At 38.9% G+C, this 18,831-nt stretch overlaps 2 protein-coding genes across 3 annotated transcripts; both read right to left on the bottom strand.

The window, feature by feature from the left end:
* Nucleotides 1–1,041: 1,041 nt before the first annotated feature.
* On the bottom strand, nt 1,042–7,732 carry nufip1 (nuclear FMR1 interacting protein 1). Its single transcript, XM_058779427.1, has 10 exons — nt 7,377–7,732; nt 7,064–7,131; nt 6,874–6,975; nt 6,726–6,788; nt 4,749–4,825; nt 4,227–4,319; nt 3,783–3,898; nt 3,558–3,698; nt 2,694–2,932; nt 1,042–1,633 (listed from the first exon to the last, which is right to left on the bottom strand). Exons 1-10 carry the CDS (start codon nt 7,564–7,566, stop codon nt 1,364–1,366), a joined length of 1,359 nt encoding a protein of 452 aa, XP_058635410.1. The 5' UTR covers nt 7,567–7,732; the 3' UTR covers nt 1,042–1,363.
* A 612-nt stretch (nt 7,733–8,344) lies between these two features.
* On the bottom strand, nt 8,345–18,826 carry LOC131542588 (dTDP-D-glucose 4,6-dehydratase-like). 2 transcript variants are annotated; one of them, XM_058779432.1, is made up of 12 exons: nt 18,626–18,760; nt 16,866–16,932; nt 16,721–16,789; nt 15,113–15,203; nt 14,885–15,027; nt 13,389–13,487; nt 12,771–12,830; nt 12,645–12,688; nt 9,171–9,336; nt 9,030–9,088; nt 8,854–8,951; nt 8,345–8,773 (listed from the first exon to the last, which is right to left on the bottom strand). In XM_058779432.1, the coding sequence occupies exons 1-12, from the start codon at nt 18,691–18,693 to the stop codon at nt 8,766–8,768; spliced, it is 972 nt and encodes a 323-aa protein (XP_058635415.1). In that variant the 5' UTR covers nt 18,694–18,760; the 3' UTR covers nt 8,345–8,765. The 2 variants fall into 2 exon arrangements, with proteins under 2 accessions (XP_058635415.1, XP_058635414.1); XM_058779431.1 differs by having other exon boundaries at nt 8,351–8,778; nt 18,626–18,826.
* Between the last annotated feature and the right edge of the window lie 5 nt (nt 18,827–18,831).

Genomic DNA, 18,831 nt, shown 5'->3' with positions numbered 1-18,831 from the left:
AATAGTTCGATGTGGTAAACTGATGCTCGAATACTGTGTTTTCTAGGACTTATTCTTACATATAAACAATACAAAGATTTTTTTCTTCAGAAAAAGATAAATAAAGATTTCTGTATTCATTCATTCAGATAACACATTAATATGAACAACCTGTGTTACAGTATTTATTTATTTTTGTTCATGTAAGATAATAAAAATAACTATTCATTGCTACTTCGTGTCAGCTCAGGTCCATTAAACAATAGCAAGAGATACAGCTTTTGATTTTAATAAAATATTAGTAAATGTTGAAATTAACGTGAACTGAAATTGATAAATGCTTTGGATTCTTTATGATGAATTGTTTGTATTCCTCATTTGCAATTTGCTTTGAACAGAAGCATCCACTAAACGAATAAATGTAAGGAAGCACTTTTCAGCATTTTCACCGACTAATGTTTACAAATGGAACATTATAATAAACATGAATGATGACACAAAAACGGGACCATATCCACAGCCAGTAAAGTTCACACTGATTTAATTGCATAATAAATAGGCACTTTTTTCACACGTGACCCGAGGAGCTGATGAAGGTCTGATCCTCGCTGATGGACAGGACTGTGCAGGTTTAGAGTTTGTTTGGTGTGTTTGTTACAGGATGAACCTGCAGAACTTCCCAACATTAAACATTGACATTACAGACGTCAGCATCTCCACCCTTGATGGACGTGACACATGAGCAGCTGCAGGTGAAGACGGAGCTCATATCAATCAGATTCACACACACCTCTTTATTTACTGCCTCTGAGAGAAATACAGTCAGAACACAGATCAAACTCATTCATATCCATTCATTAGTTACGAGTCAAACGATTAATCACATCCAAAATAAGTGTTTACATAATATATGCGTGCTGTGTATGTTTATAATATATACACATACAAACACATGCATGTATATATTTAAGAAAAATATTCTGTATGTGAGTGTATGTATATATATATATATATATATATATATATATATATATATATATATATATATATATATATATATATATATATATATATATATATATATATATAAATATACACAGTACACACACATATTATGTAAACAAAAACTTTTATTTTGGAAGCGATGAATCGCGATGAATCTTTTGACAGCACTAGAGTCTTTTCTTCTGAAAGACCAAACATATGATTAGTAAACAAAAATAAAAAAAGTGAAAAAAATAAACCGTTTGATTGTCTTTGCTTCCACTGGATAAAGTCTCTATGAATCGCCGGAGGTTCTCAGATGTTCCTCTCGCTGTGAACCGTCGGCTCCACCGTGAAGAGTCTGGTCCTGCAGCTCATCTGATCTGATTCTCGTCACACATCAGGAGAGTGTTTCCTCAGACTCGTCACACACTAACTGCTGAGCAAACAGCTGCTGGAACACACTCTCCTTCTCTCCAGCGCTCCCGGAGCGTGTCTCTTGTGATTGTTCGATCAGGCCGTCTGTCTGAGGATCCTCATCGCTTGTGTTCACAGACACACGGATCTCACGAGAGTCTTTAGCAGCCAGACCGAAGAACCCGCTGCGGACGATGAAGCGGACGCACTGGAGAACCACGTTCCTCTCGTGACGGATATCAGGAGCCAGTAGCTGCACAACAAACAGCATTCAGATGAATAACACTGAGTAATAATATTTCACAATATTACAATTTAAAACAGCTGTTTTCTGTGAATATGTGTTAAACTGTAATTTATTTCTGTGATGCGCAGCTGTATTTTCAGCATCATTACTGCAGTCTTCAGCGTCACATGATCTTCAGAAATCATTCTAATATGCTGATTTGCTGCTCGAGAAACATTTCTGATTATTATCAATGTTGAAAACAGTTCAGTATTTTTGTGGAAACCGTGATACATTTTTTTTTAGGATTCACAGATGAATAGAAAGTTCATAAAAACAGCACTTTCAAAATAGAAATCTTTTGTAACATTACAAATGTCTTTACTGACACTTTTGATCAATTTAATGCAGCCTTGATGAATAAAAGTATTGATTTCTGTCACAGATAAAAATAACCTCACAAATACTTTGTGTACGAAAGCAGCGTGAACATACTGCTAAATATCTCAGCTTTCGTTCCACAGAAGAAAGTCAACATGAGATTGTGAGTAAATGTGTCTCAGACGCAGGTGTGTGTGTAGGTGTGAGTGTGCGTATGTGTGCATGCGTGCGTGTGAGAGAGCGTGTGTGTGTGCGTGCGTGCGTGCGTGCGAGTGAGTGAGTGTGAGTGAGTGAGTGAGTGTGAGTGAGTGAGTGAGCATGCGTGTGAGAGTGTGTGTGTGTGAGAGTGTGTGTGTGTGCATGCGAGTGAGTGAGTGAGTGAGTGTGAGTGAGTGAGCGTGTGTGTGTGTGTGTGAGAGTGCGTGTGCGTGCGTGCATGAGTGAGTGTGAGTGAGCATGCGTGTGAGAGAGTGTGTGTGCGCAAGTGAGTGAGTGTGAGAGTGTGTGCGTGCGTGTGTGAGAGAGTGCATGCGTTCGTAAGTGAATGAGTGAGCATGCATGTGAGAGTATGAGTGTGAGAGAGAGAGAGAGAGAGTGTGTGTGTGTGTGCACTTGTTTTTCTATTCAGGTGGGGACTTAAACCTGAATACACACAGACTCATGGGGACTCGTGTCACGGTGTGTGTGTGTGTGTGTTTTCACTCACCATCTCTAGTAGTGTTGCTCGATGTCTCTGTGGCCCAGCAGGTTTACCGCCTCGCCCTCCTCGTCCTCCTCTCGCCCCTCGACCGCGTCCTCTGCCGGCCGGTGCATGATGGGATTGCTGTGGTGTGTGTGTGTGTTCCTCCTCATGCAGCGCTGGGATCCTCTGGACAGGAAGTGGAGGAGCTTCCAGGAGGGTCTTATTCTCCTCTAAAGCCTGACTGACTCTCAGCACTGGAGCGTCTGTGACGGAGTAAAACATCAGTAATATAATGCTGCGTGCTTTCATAAGAACAGAGAGCAATATAAAATATAAAAACACATTTTTAAAAATTTTGGGCAAATTATTCCTTTAAAACTGAATAATGCATTTTTTAAAATCATTTTACAAAGATGAAAGATCCATCATTTGTATTATTGTATATTTTGGATCTGCGCACCTTGTTATTTGCCTACTGGATTTCTGGACAAGTGTATGTCGCTACGATATTTTTTATTTGTGGATTAAAATCATTTTACACCATATCAGCATCAGACTATAAGACTATATTTATGGACAACTCAAGAGTAATAAGATTTAAAATAGTCTGAATAACAATAATTCAATGAATTATATAATTTAACAATATTTCTCACAAACAAAATAAAAAAAATAGATAAAAACAACAATTATATACAATCTTTCAATTTGATATTTAATAAAAATTCTAAAATTTTCTTTGCATAATGCATAAAAACATATGATATATCACATGATGCTGTATTGTAGTTCAGAATCTGTATCTGGATATTTAGTGAATATTTTGACTCTGATAATTAGAATAGTGTTGACACGGAGCCCTGTTCATCATCAGGACCAAACTCGTACCGTCTGTGTCTCCTTCGCTCTCACTGGAGGTCATATCGTCCCCGTAGCTGGACATCAGTGACCCGAGGGCAGAGGTCATGCTCTTGGGGGCGACAGTGAGTCCAGTCTGTGTCTGCTGAACAGACTCGTCCTTATCAGACTCTGAAAGAACACGAACAACGTCTGTTTGACTGAATGAAACGCAGTTCTGCATCATATCAGCATCAGCAGTGAGAGGAGACTGACCGGGGTCACTGCAGACGAGAGCCGCGAGAGGATCTCTGTCCTGATGCGGCCGCTTCAGATCCGTCTCAGACCTCCAGCGGTCAGATCCACGTCCCCCACCGCGGCTCCTGATGCGACTGCACACAGATCACGCTTAAACTCACTCCACATTCAGAAACAAAACACAGAGAAACACCCAGAAACAGAAATCTGCTGAAAATGTGCTCGTCTTAATGCTGGATGTGTTTCAGCTTTTGTCTACTCCAGATGTTAACTGATGGACTGGAGTGCTGTGGATTATTGTGATGTTTTTATCAGACTCTCATTCTGACGGCACCCATTCACTTTGCTGAGACACTGATGCAGCGACACACTTCAACAAACCTGATCTCAGATGAACTGAGGATGAGCACATTTTCATTTTTGGGTAAAAACACGAAGCAGTGCATTTGATCAGAAACGCACCTGAACTGAGCCGTCTCCAGCACGTCTCCTCGCTGCTCCTTCATCTCCATCAGCTTCAGCTTCTTCTCTATGTTTCTCAGCGTCGGATAGTTTCTGCACATATGAAGGAATATAATAATAACACTACTTCCTTCTGTTATTTTCCTGTTCAGTAGCTTTGAAACACTCTGTATTGTGGAAAGTGGTATATAATACTGCTAAAAACAATTAATTGCTAATTACATGCTTACAAGGCTGGAAGTTCAACAAATCAGTCAATATACTGTGATTGTAGTTGTTAAATAAAAATGTCATTCATATCAATTCATGCATCACCTAATTTCATCATAACATATAGGCCTGACCTACAGAAAAGAACATCGATGTTTAATCTAATACTGTGTTGGTCATACTATACAATGATTTATTGCTCGTCTTTGTTGAATAATACAGAACATAAAGAGCCCTAGTGTATAAATAAATGCAACGACTTAACTTCAGTTAAAATGTTCTCATAGTTATTTAGAAATCTGTTTTTCTCACTTGCGTCGCTCCTCTCTCCATCTGGCGATGTCCGCTGCGGTGTCCAGTCTGATCCTCTTGGCTCCTGGAGCGTGATTCTGAAGGAGAAAATCAGCTCGGTTTTAAACATCTAACTATAACGAGAACTATATTAGTGTCCACACCAGCAGATGATGTTCTGTTTATTATAAACACTGCAGTTTAGTGTTCCGTCGGATTCTGATTGGCTGTAAAGTTGCTCTGAAAGTGATTGTGTCTCCGTCTCATTATCATTATTATCAGAGCCGATCCTCCCTGAAACACCAGGGGGCCCTCATGCTCTCAAAGATGATTTAATTTTAGTTTATTTTTTGATTTTGGCCAGTGGTTATGAAAACATGAATGTTCCTCTCCTGTAATGCACGGTACATCAGTCAAGTCATGTAACGTGACTATCATACACAGTCTCCTTTTATTGGAATTTAATACATTTCCTTTAATAAATCTATTTTACACTTGGTGCAAAAAATAGTTCCTCTCAGGACATTAAGGACAAAAATGTCCTCATTGAAACCCATTAAAACTGCTATTTTTAATCCCAGGACCATTTAACTATAAAACGATGCAGTCTTTGTTAATAGGCTTTCATTCTGTTTGCAAGGATTCAAAATTAAAATATTTACCAGATGGTCCCATTTTCTCAGGTTTGGCCTATAAAGCAAACACTCACATTTGTCCTGTTTTCTGCTTTTGCTGTATTATAGAGGCAGTTGGATAAATTATGCAGCTATGATTGTGTGGGTGTGTTGGTGTGGATCTCAGAGTTTGTGCGTCCTAAAAAGAAAAATGTGTGTTTTTGTGTTTATGCACCTGTAATATTTGAGAGAGAGAAGTTATACTGTACTGCGAATCACGAAACTGTGTTTGCCAGCGGAGCTTTGCTGGAATCTAACGGGAAAGGTTTGGTATCGCACCCAAACAATATCTTACTAAAAGCTCATTTTTGGAGATATCAACCGCAAATTTGGAACACAGCTTGTTTAGATTTATGGCTTTGATTTTCTAGCGATTTTTGTGTTCAACATGTTTTATAAAATATGTATTTTATATGAAACAATTGCTCGTACATCATTTTCATAAACTTAAACCTCTATAACTTTTTTCGTTTAAAACTTTTACAACTTCAACAATAATCTGCCATGGGTCTTTTTTAAAATGAGACCAAACTTAAGTCTGTGCTCCCAAGCTTCAAATCTTTATGACAATTTTTAGACATGGACATTTTTGTCCTCTATGAACATATGTGACCCTGGATCACAAAACCAGTCATAAGGGTCAATTTTTCAAAATTGAAGTTTATACATCATCTGAAAGTTGAATAAATAGCTTTCCATTGATGTATGGTTTGTTGGACAATATTTGTCTGATGCGCAACTATTTATAAATCTGGAATCTGAGGGTGCAAAAAAATTAAATATTGAGAAAATCTCCTTTAAAGTTGTTCAAATGAAGTTATTAGCAATGCATATTACTAATCAAAAATGAAGTTTTGATATATTTACTAAATATCTTCATGGAACATGATCTTAATATCATAATGATTTTTGGCATAAAAGAAAAATTGATAATTTTGACCCATACAATGTATTGTTGGCTATTGCTACAAATATAGCTGGTTTTGTGCTGCAGGGTCACATATGTGTAACTTTTTTTAATTGATGCACAAGGGTTAATCAATCTCTGTGTAGTAGGCTAATATAGGCGGAATTGTTTATTTTATTTGCATATTTATTTCTGTTATATTTGGCCTATTGTTCGTCATTTTCTTCCTTTTTTTGTATTACTGACTTTTTTAACTCACTGTTGTTTGTTGACAGTGAAACTGCTCTGAAGGAATATGTTAAGGGTTTGGGAAGCATTTTGGGATTTTTAATTCCCACAGACAGTCATCGTTCTCCCCCAGAAGTCCAGGATCGGCTCTGATTGTTGTCGAGACCTGCTTCAGAAGAGGACACTCACGTTTCTCCAGTGGATCTTCACCAGCTTCTCGTGTGCAGTGAAGCGACAGTCTTCAACAGAGCACTGCAGACACACAGAACGAGCAGAAGAGCACCGATGAGACGCTGATCTGAGGACAGCTTCATAGGAATCAGCTGCGGCGGCTCACCTTCACGTGCTGCGAGATGTGCTCGTCATATTTGTCTTGAGTTTTGAAGCCTCGGTCACACGTGTCACAGAAATGACTGAACTCGGGCTCTTTCTGCTGGTTCTGCTCAAACACACGCATCAAACCTCATCATACAGGACTGCAGATCAAACAATGAAACGGACAGATGAAGATCAGTGTCTGCGTTTACCTTTCTACCCCAGTGATGCTGCGCTGAACCCCGCCAGCCATGAGGATGAGGATAATGATGAAGATGACCTGACATGAGGTCAAACCAAGAAATGATTACAGAACTGTTTCATATAACAACTATATCAACAGTGGACTAAACACATGAGCATACTAACTGATCAGTTAACCAGGTGTACGATACTAGTTAACTGGGCACATGACACCCTGAGGACAGCGACCATCCTTTAGTCCTAAACCGTGGCACCCGTCCAGATAAACATGACAGAAGCATGTGCTAAAGGCAGCTCTCAGAATACCGTGAGCTCGTGTACCTGCGTACTGCTGCGGCTGGTAGTGTCCGGTCCAGGGTCCGGTCTGCGCCGGTTGAGTCCAGCTCCAGTCTCGGGACGCCTCGAACTTGCGGTTGTTCTGCAGCGCGGATCCGCTCCAGTGAGACGCCGCCGAGGGCTCCGCTGCTGCGGTGAAGCTCGGCGGCGGATACCGCTCGTGTTCCCCCGTCATGACCGACACAGCGCCGCTCGAGTTTTAGACCGGTTCCGATCAGCGTTCTTACAGTCACATAAACACAAACACGTGCTGCTGTATTACACACGAGCGTGCGCGTTCATTCTGCGTCACTTCCGAATGCAGCGAGCGCGTGATGACGCTGTACGTCACACACTGCGTGGAGAGAACATAGTCATAGTCGTAAAACATAGATTTTATTTTCATAATGATATATTTACGGTAGGAAATTTACTAAATATCTTCATGGAACATGATCTTTACTTAATATCCTAATGATTTTTGGCATAAAAGAAAAATAGACAATTTTGACCCATACAATGTATTGTTGGCTATTGCTACAAATATAGCTGTGCTGCTTATGACTGCTTCTGTGCTGCAGGGACACATATATCTATATCTATGTATTATTTGTGTGTGTGTGTACATAAATATTGCTACAGTTTACATATACATACAGTTTGAATTATTTTAATGTATCAATTTAATCTACATTAAAATGTTGCTCTGTGAAGTACCTGAAATAATAATAAAAAAATATTTCAGTTAATCTTACATTTTTTTTTCCAGTGAACATATTTTATATAGATTTAATTTCAGTTTTAGTTAACTATAATAACCCTGTAATTTAAAAACACAAAAAAGTTGCACAAACAGCAGTTACATTTTAACGTTACATTAAATGTTATATTTAACTTTAATTTAATTTAATTTAGCCAGGATAAGACCAAAGATTCAAAGTCTGATCTCATGCAGAGCATTAACAACATAACTTTATCACAAGCATGTTTGTAAACTTTTTTATTAAAACATAAAAATGATCAGAAACAATCGTACAAATGAAGAGTTCATAATCAAGTCAAGCACAAATACTGAAAACAGTCAAAACAACTGAGCTTCCATTAAAATATTTAAACATCTTTAACTTTTGGTCCTCTTTAATCCTGCGGCATTTTATGATGATGTTTAGAGTATAAAGTCTCTAATAATCCTGCATCACACTCACATCACCAGTCTTCACTGATCAGCACTTTATTTAGCAGCTGCTGGACAATCTTTCATAAATACTGTATAAATCAGTTAATAAACGTTATTATCTGGCGTGACAAGGCACTGCATGTGACGGCGTCTGAGCACACGATGCTGGCGATTCCTCTCCGTTCTCGCTGATCAACGGCCAGTGGTTTGGATTCTCTTCATACCACTGTACTGAAAACAACAGAGACTTCATCATCATCATCATCACCATCATCATCACACACAGAATCATCTGGAATCTCTTACTGGTCCGTCTGATTCCTTCCTTCCAGGTTACTTTGGGTCTCCAGCCGAGTCTGTGCAGTTTGTCTGATATCATGGGATACCGGAGCTCCGTCACCGGACTGTAGAAATATTATGAACATTCATTTATTAATATCAGTCTCAAACATACAGTATGACAGCAAACATTCATCACACACCGGTCCTCAACAAACTCCATCCAGTCCTCCAGCGCTTCCTCGGAGACGTCCTTCACTTTCTGTCGACAGGAAACAGTTGATTGTGAATTACTCTGATTATGAACGATTAATCTAACACTGAGCTGGTCATGTGACTCCTACCATCTTCACTAGTTCTCTGGCGAGCTGAATGATGGGAATCTCAAAGCTGCTCCCGATGTTGTAGATCTCTCCCAGAATGCCCTTCTCCATGAGCATTAGGAAGGCGTCTGTGACGTCACTGACATACAGGAAGTGTCTGGACTGCAGGCCTGAGCCCTGGATAGTGCTGGAGACAGCAGACACACACGCTAGAGCAGCTGAACACACACTCGCGCACACACACTCATTAACTCACGCACTTACTCTCTCTCACACACACACACACACACACACACTCATTCAAACACTCACACAACACTCATAGCAAAATGTAATTTAAATGTAATGAAGGCGTTCGAGATCAAATGAAGCTAGGAGTGAATGGAAGTCTGTATCATAAGGCTTGTCTAGATGAATGTTGAAGTCGTCAAAGTCTAAGAGTGGAGAGCAGCTGGGGTTGCTGAATCTTCTGGACGAATCCAGGTCTCAGTCAAGCCCAAGATGCTGAGTGTGGATTGTAAAGAAAAAGCAGAAATGAAGTCTGCTTTGTTGACAGCTGACTGACAATTCCAGAGACCCACAGAGAAAGCCAGAGGTGTAGTGGAAGATGTAGAGACAGGGCGCAGGTTAGCAGGGTTACGTTGCCGTCTGCGTGTGATGTTAGAGCGTGGCTGAGAGAACGCCGGAATGGTTTGGAAACACATGATAGAAGTGGAAAGAGAGTGGATAGGAAAGGAGAGTGTGAGGGAAGATAAAAATGATATTTAAGAGTGTTGCTCGGTTAAATTCGTGCAGGAAAAAGTCGTTGGTCTTTACACTTGTCGGTCTCCACACGAGGAGGCTGAACACGAAGGCTGAACGCTTCCGCGTCAGCGCTCGGACATCAAATAAATACAGAGTCTAAGAGACTTGAGTGAAAACAGCTGTGGCCGCCTTTTAATTATACACACGCACGCACACACACAAACAAACACGCACACACACTCACTCACTCACAACAACACTCACACACACTCGTTCACACTCTCACACACACACACTCATTCACACTCTCACACACACATGTTGGTATTTGTGGTTTACGGGGTCCATAGGCGTAATGGTTTTTATACTGTACAAACTGTATATTCTATTGTCCTACACCAACCCTACACCTAAACCGACCCCTTACAGGAGACTACAGCCATTTTTAGATTTAAAAAACCCCCCCACTATTTAGTATGTTTTTTAAGCCGTTTGAATTACGGGGGCAGTGTCCTCAAACCACCTTCAAATTGTAATACCGCTGTCATCCCCATGTCCTTATACAAATTTGTGTCCCCATAAACCACAAAAACCAGTACACACACACACACACACACACACACACACTCACTTGACCCCAAAGAACTAGTTAATTACAGACCCATCTCAAATCTCCCTTTTCTGTCAAAGATACTAGAAAAGGTGGTATCCTCACAATTATGTTCCTTCTTAGAGAAAAATGAAGCGGATTTAGACCGTATCATCGTACTGAGACTGCTCTGTTACAAATGACCTGCTCTTATCATCCGATCATGGTTGTATCTCTCTATTGCTAGTTCTCTATCCTAGTGCTACTGGATCTTAGCGCTGCGTTCGACACTATCGACCACAACATTCTTTTGAATAGACTAGAAAACTTTGTTAGCATTAGTGGAAGTGCATTGGCATGGTTCAAATCGTACTTATCTGACCGCCATCAGTTCGTAGCAGTGAATGAAGAGGTATCATATCGATCACAAGTGCAGTATGGAGTACCTCAAGGCTCAGTACTAGGGCCGTTACTTTTCACGCTCTATATGTTACTCTTGGGAGATATTATCAGGAGACATGGTGTTAGCTTTCACTGTTATGCTGATGATACTCAGCTCTATATTTCTTCCTAGCCGGGCAAATGCAGAATGCATAGTCGATATAAAAAAACTGGATGACGAGTAATTTCTTACGACTAAATTCTGAAAAAACAGAGGTGTTAATTATCAGACCAAAAACCTTCGCATGTAATAATCTAGAACATTATCTAACACTTGACGGCTGCTCTGTCAATTCTTCTTCATCAGTCAGGAACCTAGGTGTGCTGTTCGATAGCAATCTGTCATTTGAAAGCCATGTTTCTAGCATCTGTAAAACTGCATTTTTCCATCTCAAAAATATATCTAAATTGCGACCAATGCTCTCAACGTCAAATGCAGAAATGTTAATTCATGCGTTTATGACCTCAAGGTTAGACTATTGTAATGCTTTATTGGGTGGTTTTTCTGCACGCTTAATAAACAAACTACAGTTGGTCCAGAATGCAGCAGCTAGAGTCCTTACTAGAACCAGGAAATATGACCATATTAGCCCGGTTCTGTCAACACTGCACTGGCTCCCTATCAAACATCGGATAGATTTTAAAATCTTGTTAATTACTTATAAAGCCCTGAATGGTTTAGCTCCTCAGTACTTGAGCGAGCTCTTATCGCATTATAGTCCTCCACGTCCGCTGCGTTCTCAAAACTCCGGCCGTTTGATAATACCTAGAATATCAAAATCGACTGCGGGCGGCAGATCCTTTTCCTATTTAGCTCCCAAACTCTGGAACAGTCTACCTAACACTGTTCGGGAGGCAGACACACTCTGTCAGTTTAAATCTAGATTAAAGACCCATCTCTTTAGCCTGGCTTACACATAACACACTAATACGCTTCTATTATTCAAATCCGTTAAAGGATTGTTAGGCTGCATTAATTAGGTCCGGAACCGGGAACACTTCCCATAACACACGATGTACTCGTTACATTGTAAGAAGAATGGAATCTACACTAATATTAGTCTGTTTCTTTCTTATTCCGAGGTCACTGTAGCCATCAGATCCAGTCTGTATCCAGATCAGATGGTGGATCAGCACCTAGAGACGACCTCTACAGCCCTGAACATCAGCGGAGGTCAGGACACCTAGATGAGCCCCAGAGACAGATCCCCAGTGAAGACCTCGTCTCCTAGACAGCCATCAGGACAAGACCTCGGGAACCAGACGAGTCCTCTGCACAATCTGACTCTGCTGCAGCTGGAATTGAACTGCGGGTTCGTCTGGTCAGAGGAGAACTGACCCCCGACTGAGCCTGGTTTCTCCCAAGGTTTTTTTCTCCATTCTGTCACCGATGGAGTTTAGGTTCCTCTGGCTTGCTCAGTTGTGGACACTTAATTTCCAGCGATATCGTCGACTTGATTGCACAGATACTATTAGAACTGAACTGAGCTGGACGATGACATCACTGAATTCAATGATGAACTGCCTTTAACTGAAAATTGAGTGTTTAATCTTGTCATTTTACATTATTGACACACTATTTTCCTATTTTGATACTTTAAAGCTGCTTTGACACAATCTGTATTGTTAAAAGCGCTATATAATTAAAGGTGACTTGACTTGACACTCACACACACACACACACACACACCCCCACGCTCCGGTCAGTCAGAGACACTCACCACTTCTGATCCCGCTGGATGAGCGACAGGAATCTGGGAATGACCTGAACAAACACAAGCACACACTAATGAAGTGCTGAGGTCATGTGACGGTCAAACACGCGTGTAGAGCTGCTGATCACGCACCTTCTCGTGATGCTGGTGTGGGCCATAGACGTTACTGCTCCTCGTGATCAGAACAGGGAACTACAGCGGACAGATCAGAGAAAATACAGTGCAATATTACAATCTAGATCATTTCACAACATTACTGTGATATAAAAACAAATCAATCATATTGTGTTTATACATTATGGAAGTATGAGCAGTACTTATGAAAGCTTGTTTCCACAGCATAAAAAATTTATTAATAGTGACTTATCTCACAATTTTGATTGTTTTTTTTCTTCACAATTCTGGGTTTATCTCATATTTATGAGTTTATATCTCACAATTCAGATTTTTTTTTGTGAGATATAAACTCAGAATAGCAAGATATAAACTTTCAATTGTGTGAAAAATTCAGAATTGTGAGATAAAAAGCTGCAATTAACTTTTTTATTTTTTAATCTATGCCAGAAAAAAAAACTACTGTCAGATGCAAAATCAGAATTCAGAGAAAAAAGGATAAATTCTGAGATGTAAACACAGCATTGTTCTTACCACATTATAGTCATGTATAATTAGCACTAAAAATAATGGGAATTACAAAACACTGAAAGTAAAATGTAAAAGATATAATGGGTATAATCTCATGACTGACACCTTGTGCTTCATCCAGTACGACATCACGGTGTTTTCTGCCGCAGCTTTTGAGGCCGAGTATGGATTGGTGGGTCTTTTTGGACTCCGTTCATCAAACGGCTGTGAAAACAAGATCCAGATCACACACTTCAGCTGACATCAAAATACAGCTGTACTAAACAGATCAACAGGAGATGGCTAGTTAGTCGTTCTCATGCTATGAGGGCATGATGGGTTCATCTACTCCAAAACTCAGTTTGTTTTCTCGAGGGCTTCAGATGCTGTGCTCGAACTAGTGATGCACGCTTTCCAAACACATGAAGCTTCAAAACCATTGTGAATCATTTGTTCAGAACCAGTGAATCAGAGCGTGTATCAACGTCACTTCAGCAAACGAGGCTTTGTTACCTCAGAACTTTTTTGAAATTTCAGTGGCTCTCAACTCATGAACCAGCGTCTATATAGACTTTTTACCTGATCTCAGATCAGTTTTATACATTTGTGACCCTGGACCACAAAACCAGTCATAAGGGTCAATTTTTTTTTAAATTGAGATTTATGCATCATCTGAGAGCTGAATAAATAAGTCAATTTGAAAAAATTTGTTAGGATCGGACAATATTTGTCTGATATACAACTATTTGTAAATCTGGAATCTGAGGGTGCAAAAAAATCAAAATATTGAGAAAATCACCTTTAAAGTTGTTCAAATTAAGTTCTTAGCAATGCATATTACTAATCAAAAATGAAGTTTTGATATATTTACAGTAGGAAATTTACAAAATATCTTCATGGAACATGATCTTTACTTAATATCCTAATGATTTTTGGCATAAAAGAAAAATGGATAATTTTGAGCCATACAATGTATTGTTGGCTATTGCTACAAATATACCTGTGCTGCTTATGACTGCTTCTGTGCTCCAGGGTCACGCTCTGCTAATTTAGACACTTCATATTAAATAGTATTACACTTTTGTTAACTGCATCAGCATCTATTACACAGATTGCATAGATTACACTTTCAATAAAACATCTGCAATTGGTTTGTGAAATGTGTTTTTATTAGTGCTGTCAAATCGGGATTAATCACATCCAAAATAAAGGTTTTTGTTTACATAATATCTGTGTGTATACTTTGTATATTTATTATGTATATATAAATACACATTCATTCATGTATATATTTAAGAAAAATGTGTTCTGTTTATATATATTAAATATATTTATATATAATATAAATTATGTGGATATAAATATATACATATAAATATTTTCAAAATATATGTGTGTGTATTTGTAAATATACACAACACACACACACACACATATATTATGTAAATAAAAAAACTTTTATCTGGGATGCGATTAATCGCGATTAATCGTTTGACAGCACTCGTTTTTATGCAGGTTTACACTGTTCTGACCAGCAAGTGTCACCAGCATCATTTCAAGTGATTTGAAACTGAATCATTTTGGTTCAAATGATTCAAAGTTGAACCCTTGCTTGTCCTCACCTGCTCCAGACTGTCTCCATACACCTCATCAGTGCTGATGTAGATGAAGCGCTGTACTCGCGCCTCAAACGCCGCTCTGATCAGAACACCAGTGCCGTCCGCATTCACACGCATGAAGTGTGACGGACACAGAAACGAGTTCTCTACATGAGATAAACACGTGAATGAGACACGCCGTCCTCTAGAGAGAAACACAGAGTCCACGATGAATGGACAGCGTTTACTCACCTACATGAGTTTCAGCAGCGCAGTGAAACACTATATCAATCCTCTCCGTCGCAAAGAGACGCTTTATGAAAAATGGATCACAAACATCGCCCTGCGAGGAGAACAGAGCTCATCAGCTGTGGGTCAACTCAACATAACTGGAGTGATAATTAGGTTAGCTGCAGAGGTGGATAGTAACCAAGTACATTTACTTGAGTATTGTACTTTTTGAGTATCTGTACTTTACTAGAGTATTATTTTTTCTGGAAACGTATGAACATTTGAAAGACAAATACTGTACTTTTCACTTCACTACATTTCTATCAAGGTGCTGGAAGAAGAAAGTCGTTACCAGTGTCGGGGGGGTAACGCATTACAAGTAACGCAAGTTACGTAACCAGATTACATTTTGAGTAACTGGTAAAGTAATGCATTACTTTTTAATTTAGAAGGAAATATCTGAGTTACTTTTTCAAATAATTAACTCCAGTTACTGTGTTTCTCATGTATTGAGTGACTGTTGCATGTTGAGAGAAATCAGGAGTAAACGTGTGAACATGATCTTACTGTAGTTCTAGACTAAATATCAACATCTCACCTGCACAAAAACACATTCAGTGCTCCTCAAAATCAATAAAAACTGTCAAATGCAAACTCAGAATATTATACAAACCTGCAATAATTAAATACATTAAATAAGACAAATATAATTTATGTATTTAATCCCATTTTATTAACCAATGTCTTTGCTGCTGACCTTCGATGATCCAATTCAATCATAATAATAAGCAAAAATGACTTGATTTTAGTTATTGCTGAATAGTGTTGAACTTTCTTCTCCTGCGTCGTATTCTTCATGTGATTAGTTTGAGCGTCCTCTACTGTACAGACGTGAATCTACATCTCCTTCAGTCTGAGCCGCATTCACTTCACTTTTGGTGTGAAAGGGCTTTTATATTTGTGAAGAACTTTTTATATTAAAAACAAACAAGCAAGCCCTGCCCAGATTTAAAAAGTAGCTTAAAAGTAACGTAATGCATTACTTTCCATAAAAAGTAACTAAGTAACGTAACTAGTTACTTTTTTAGGGAGTAACGTAATATTGTAACGCATTACTTTTAAAAGTAACTTTCCCCAACACTGGTCGTTACAATGTAGCAGCTTTGAAAGTCAGTGGGTTATTGTAGGTCATTATTGTAGGGCTACGTGAAGCGATTTCCCAGCATTTTTTGAACACTGACCAGTTGCAAATGTGATATTTATTTATAACAATTCAATAAGTTGACAATATTGTGATATATATTAGACACAATATTGACTGATTTTCCAAAATTGTGTAAATGAAAATTTTACTGTTGTGCGTCTCCTAACAAAATTATATTATATATGAATTCAGTAGGCGCAATGTATTGTAAGTTGTTTCAGAGGCATAAAGTAATGCAAGTGTTACATACAAAAATAATACAACAGTGACATTAAAAAAGGACAGTACTTAAGTACTTTTAAAAGCAAGTACTTCTGTACTTAAGTAAAAATCTGTAATGGAGTAATATTTGACCAGCGGTATCTGTACTTGGACTCCAGTAATGGAGTTGTGTACTTGGTCCACCTGTGGTCAGTTGTCTGTACCGGGATGAAGGTGTAGGAGCTGCTGGCCTCCACAGAGCGCAGGTTCTTCAGACTGGAGCAGTACTGCAGCTGAAACACAGCAACAGCGGCGTGTGACGCTTCATTGAATCAGAAAACACGGATTCAATGCTGTTCAGAGACTCACATTATCAACGTTGATGATTCTCCAGCGTGGGAATCTGACGGCCAGAGCGCTGATCAAATGAGATCCACTGAGAACACAGATGTAACCTCATTATACAGCACACACAAACACAAATAAATATTTGGACACATAGTATGAAAGTCGTTCGTCAGATCAAACGCTGCAGGATGGTTTCTATCACCGCTGCTGATGTGTTTTTTAATTTATCAGGCTGCGTCCAAAGCCACATACTCTCTGAGTAGCTACTTCTATTGAATATGTAATTCTACATACAATACCAGTCAAAAGTTTTTGATCAGTAAGATTTTAAATGCTTTTTTAAAGAAGTCTCTTCTGTTCACTGAGCCTGCATTTATTTGATCCAAAATACAGCAATAGCAGTAAAATTGTGAAATATTTTCACTATTTAAAACAGCTGTTTTCTATGTGAATATGTGTTAAACTGTAATGTATTTCTGTGATGCGCAGCTGTATTTTCAGCATCATTACTCCAGTCTTCAGCGTCACATGATCTTCAGAAATCATTCTAATATGCTGATTTGCTGCTCAATACTGGTGTTACTTATTTAAAAAATGTAATCAGATTTTTTTTTTTTTGTTAATTAAAAAGTAATGTGTTACTTTACTAGTTACATGAAAAAAGTAATCTGATTAGGTTACTTGTAATGTGTTAGCCCCTACACTGATTATGAATACTGTGAATTTGGACACACTACTCTGTTCACATACTATTTTATACTATGTGAAGTATGTGATGCGAACTATGTGATTTCGGACGCAGCCACATCACCCACCGGGTCCGTCCCAATATACTCACACTGCGCTCTTGACCACTTGAGTAAGTGAAAGTACACTAGTAATTTCATCAGTAAAGCAGCTTCCACAAAAAGAGGAAACCAAAGATGCCTCGCAGTACTCGCATCACGTGAACCGAGTTAGCTGTTGTTTGCAATTCTTCAATTTAATAATAATAATTGAATAATTGTTCGTTTATGATACACTTTGTTAGTAGCTTGTTCCTGCGATTGTTGATCAGTCAGTACACTGTAAGAAATACGGGAAAGATACTAGTAATTTTCCAGGACTTTATCATTATAACCCTGTAATCTGAAACTCAATGCGTAATTTAAAACGCAGGTAATTCTTTCATATTAACATAGCAGACTGTGCCCTATTTTTACAGACTTTTCTTAGAGTGCAGCACACTAACTAACTACTAATACACTGCTTAAAGCGTAATTGTTGAGAATGTGTAGTATTACTAGTTTACTAGCTATTAAAAAATTGCAATCATTCAAGTGTTCAATAATTCAACGCATTTAAAAATAAAGTTACTCATATTTTAATATTATGCATATTACAAACAAATCTAAATTAACATGTATAAAATATATTTTTTGCTGAGATTTGATGTTGTGACAATTTTGCGTCGTGATTACATCATTTAGCAACAAATCCACATTCCTTCAGCAACTTCCCCTGAAAGTGAGCTGGCTGAAGACAACAGTGCTGTTATTCAGTTCAATAACAGTGTTGCTAGTGAACTATATTTGTCGTGCAAGTAGACAAGTGCGCAGGTGTGTGTATCGGGACGAAGCCAAAACACTACATCTATTGATACCGCATCTCAGACTTCTGTCACAGGTTTTTCACAATAAATGACCCTTAATTTGATACTCTGTTGTCTAAAGCAGTGCCAGATCGAGTCATGTGAAGGGTTCAGATGTATTTTGATATTTGTTGACAGTGTTAAATCTCACATGAATCCCGCTCCTCCGGTCACCAGCACCGAGCGACACTCACTGCTCATCTTCAGCTGGAGCTCCATGTTTAATCCAGACTGAAGATCATTTCTTTGACTCCGAGAAGCACTTACATGATGCTTCGTAAACACTCCTCACGACAGTTAGAGCAGCGGTTTGCGGCAGCGCTGACACGTATGAGCCGACGCTCGCCCCGCCTCCGC

This window comes from Onychostoma macrolepis, chromosome 06, assembly GCF_012432095.1.
Source record: "Onychostoma macrolepis isolate SWU-2019 chromosome 06, ASM1243209v1, whole genome shotgun sequence".
Classification (NCBI taxonomy): domain Eukaryota; kingdom Metazoa; phylum Chordata; class Actinopteri; order Cypriniformes; family Cyprinidae; genus Onychostoma; species Onychostoma macrolepis.
The sequence above is the reverse complement of the archived record's forward strand: the minus strand, read 5'-3'. Positions and strand labels throughout refer to the sequence as shown.

Coding starts and splice junctions, on each gene's coding strand:
- nufip1 (XM_058779427.1), bottom strand. CDS start 7,566: ATGACGGGGGAACACGAGCGGTATCCGCCGCCGAGCTTCACCGCAGCA. Junction 4,320..4,748: donor TGGAGAGAGGAGCGACGCAA/GTGAGAAAAACA, acceptor TCATATGTGCAG/AAACTATCCGACGCTGAGAA. Junction 2,933..3,557: donor GAGCGAAGGAGACACAGACG/GTACGAGTTTGG, acceptor ACTCCGTCACAG/ACGCTCCAGTGCTGAGAGTC.
- LOC131542588 (XM_058779431.1), bottom strand. CDS start 18,693: ATGGAGCTCCAGCTGAAGATGAGCAGTGAGTGTCGCTCGGTGCTGGTG. Junction 16,933..18,625: donor ACCGGAGGAGCGGGATTCAT/GTGAGATTTAAC, acceptor CTGTGTTCTCAG/TGGATCTCATTTGATCAGCG. Junction 15,028..15,112: donor CGCTGCTGAAACTCATGTAG/GTGAGTAAACGC, acceptor TATCTCATGTAG/AGAACTCGTTTCTGTGTCCG.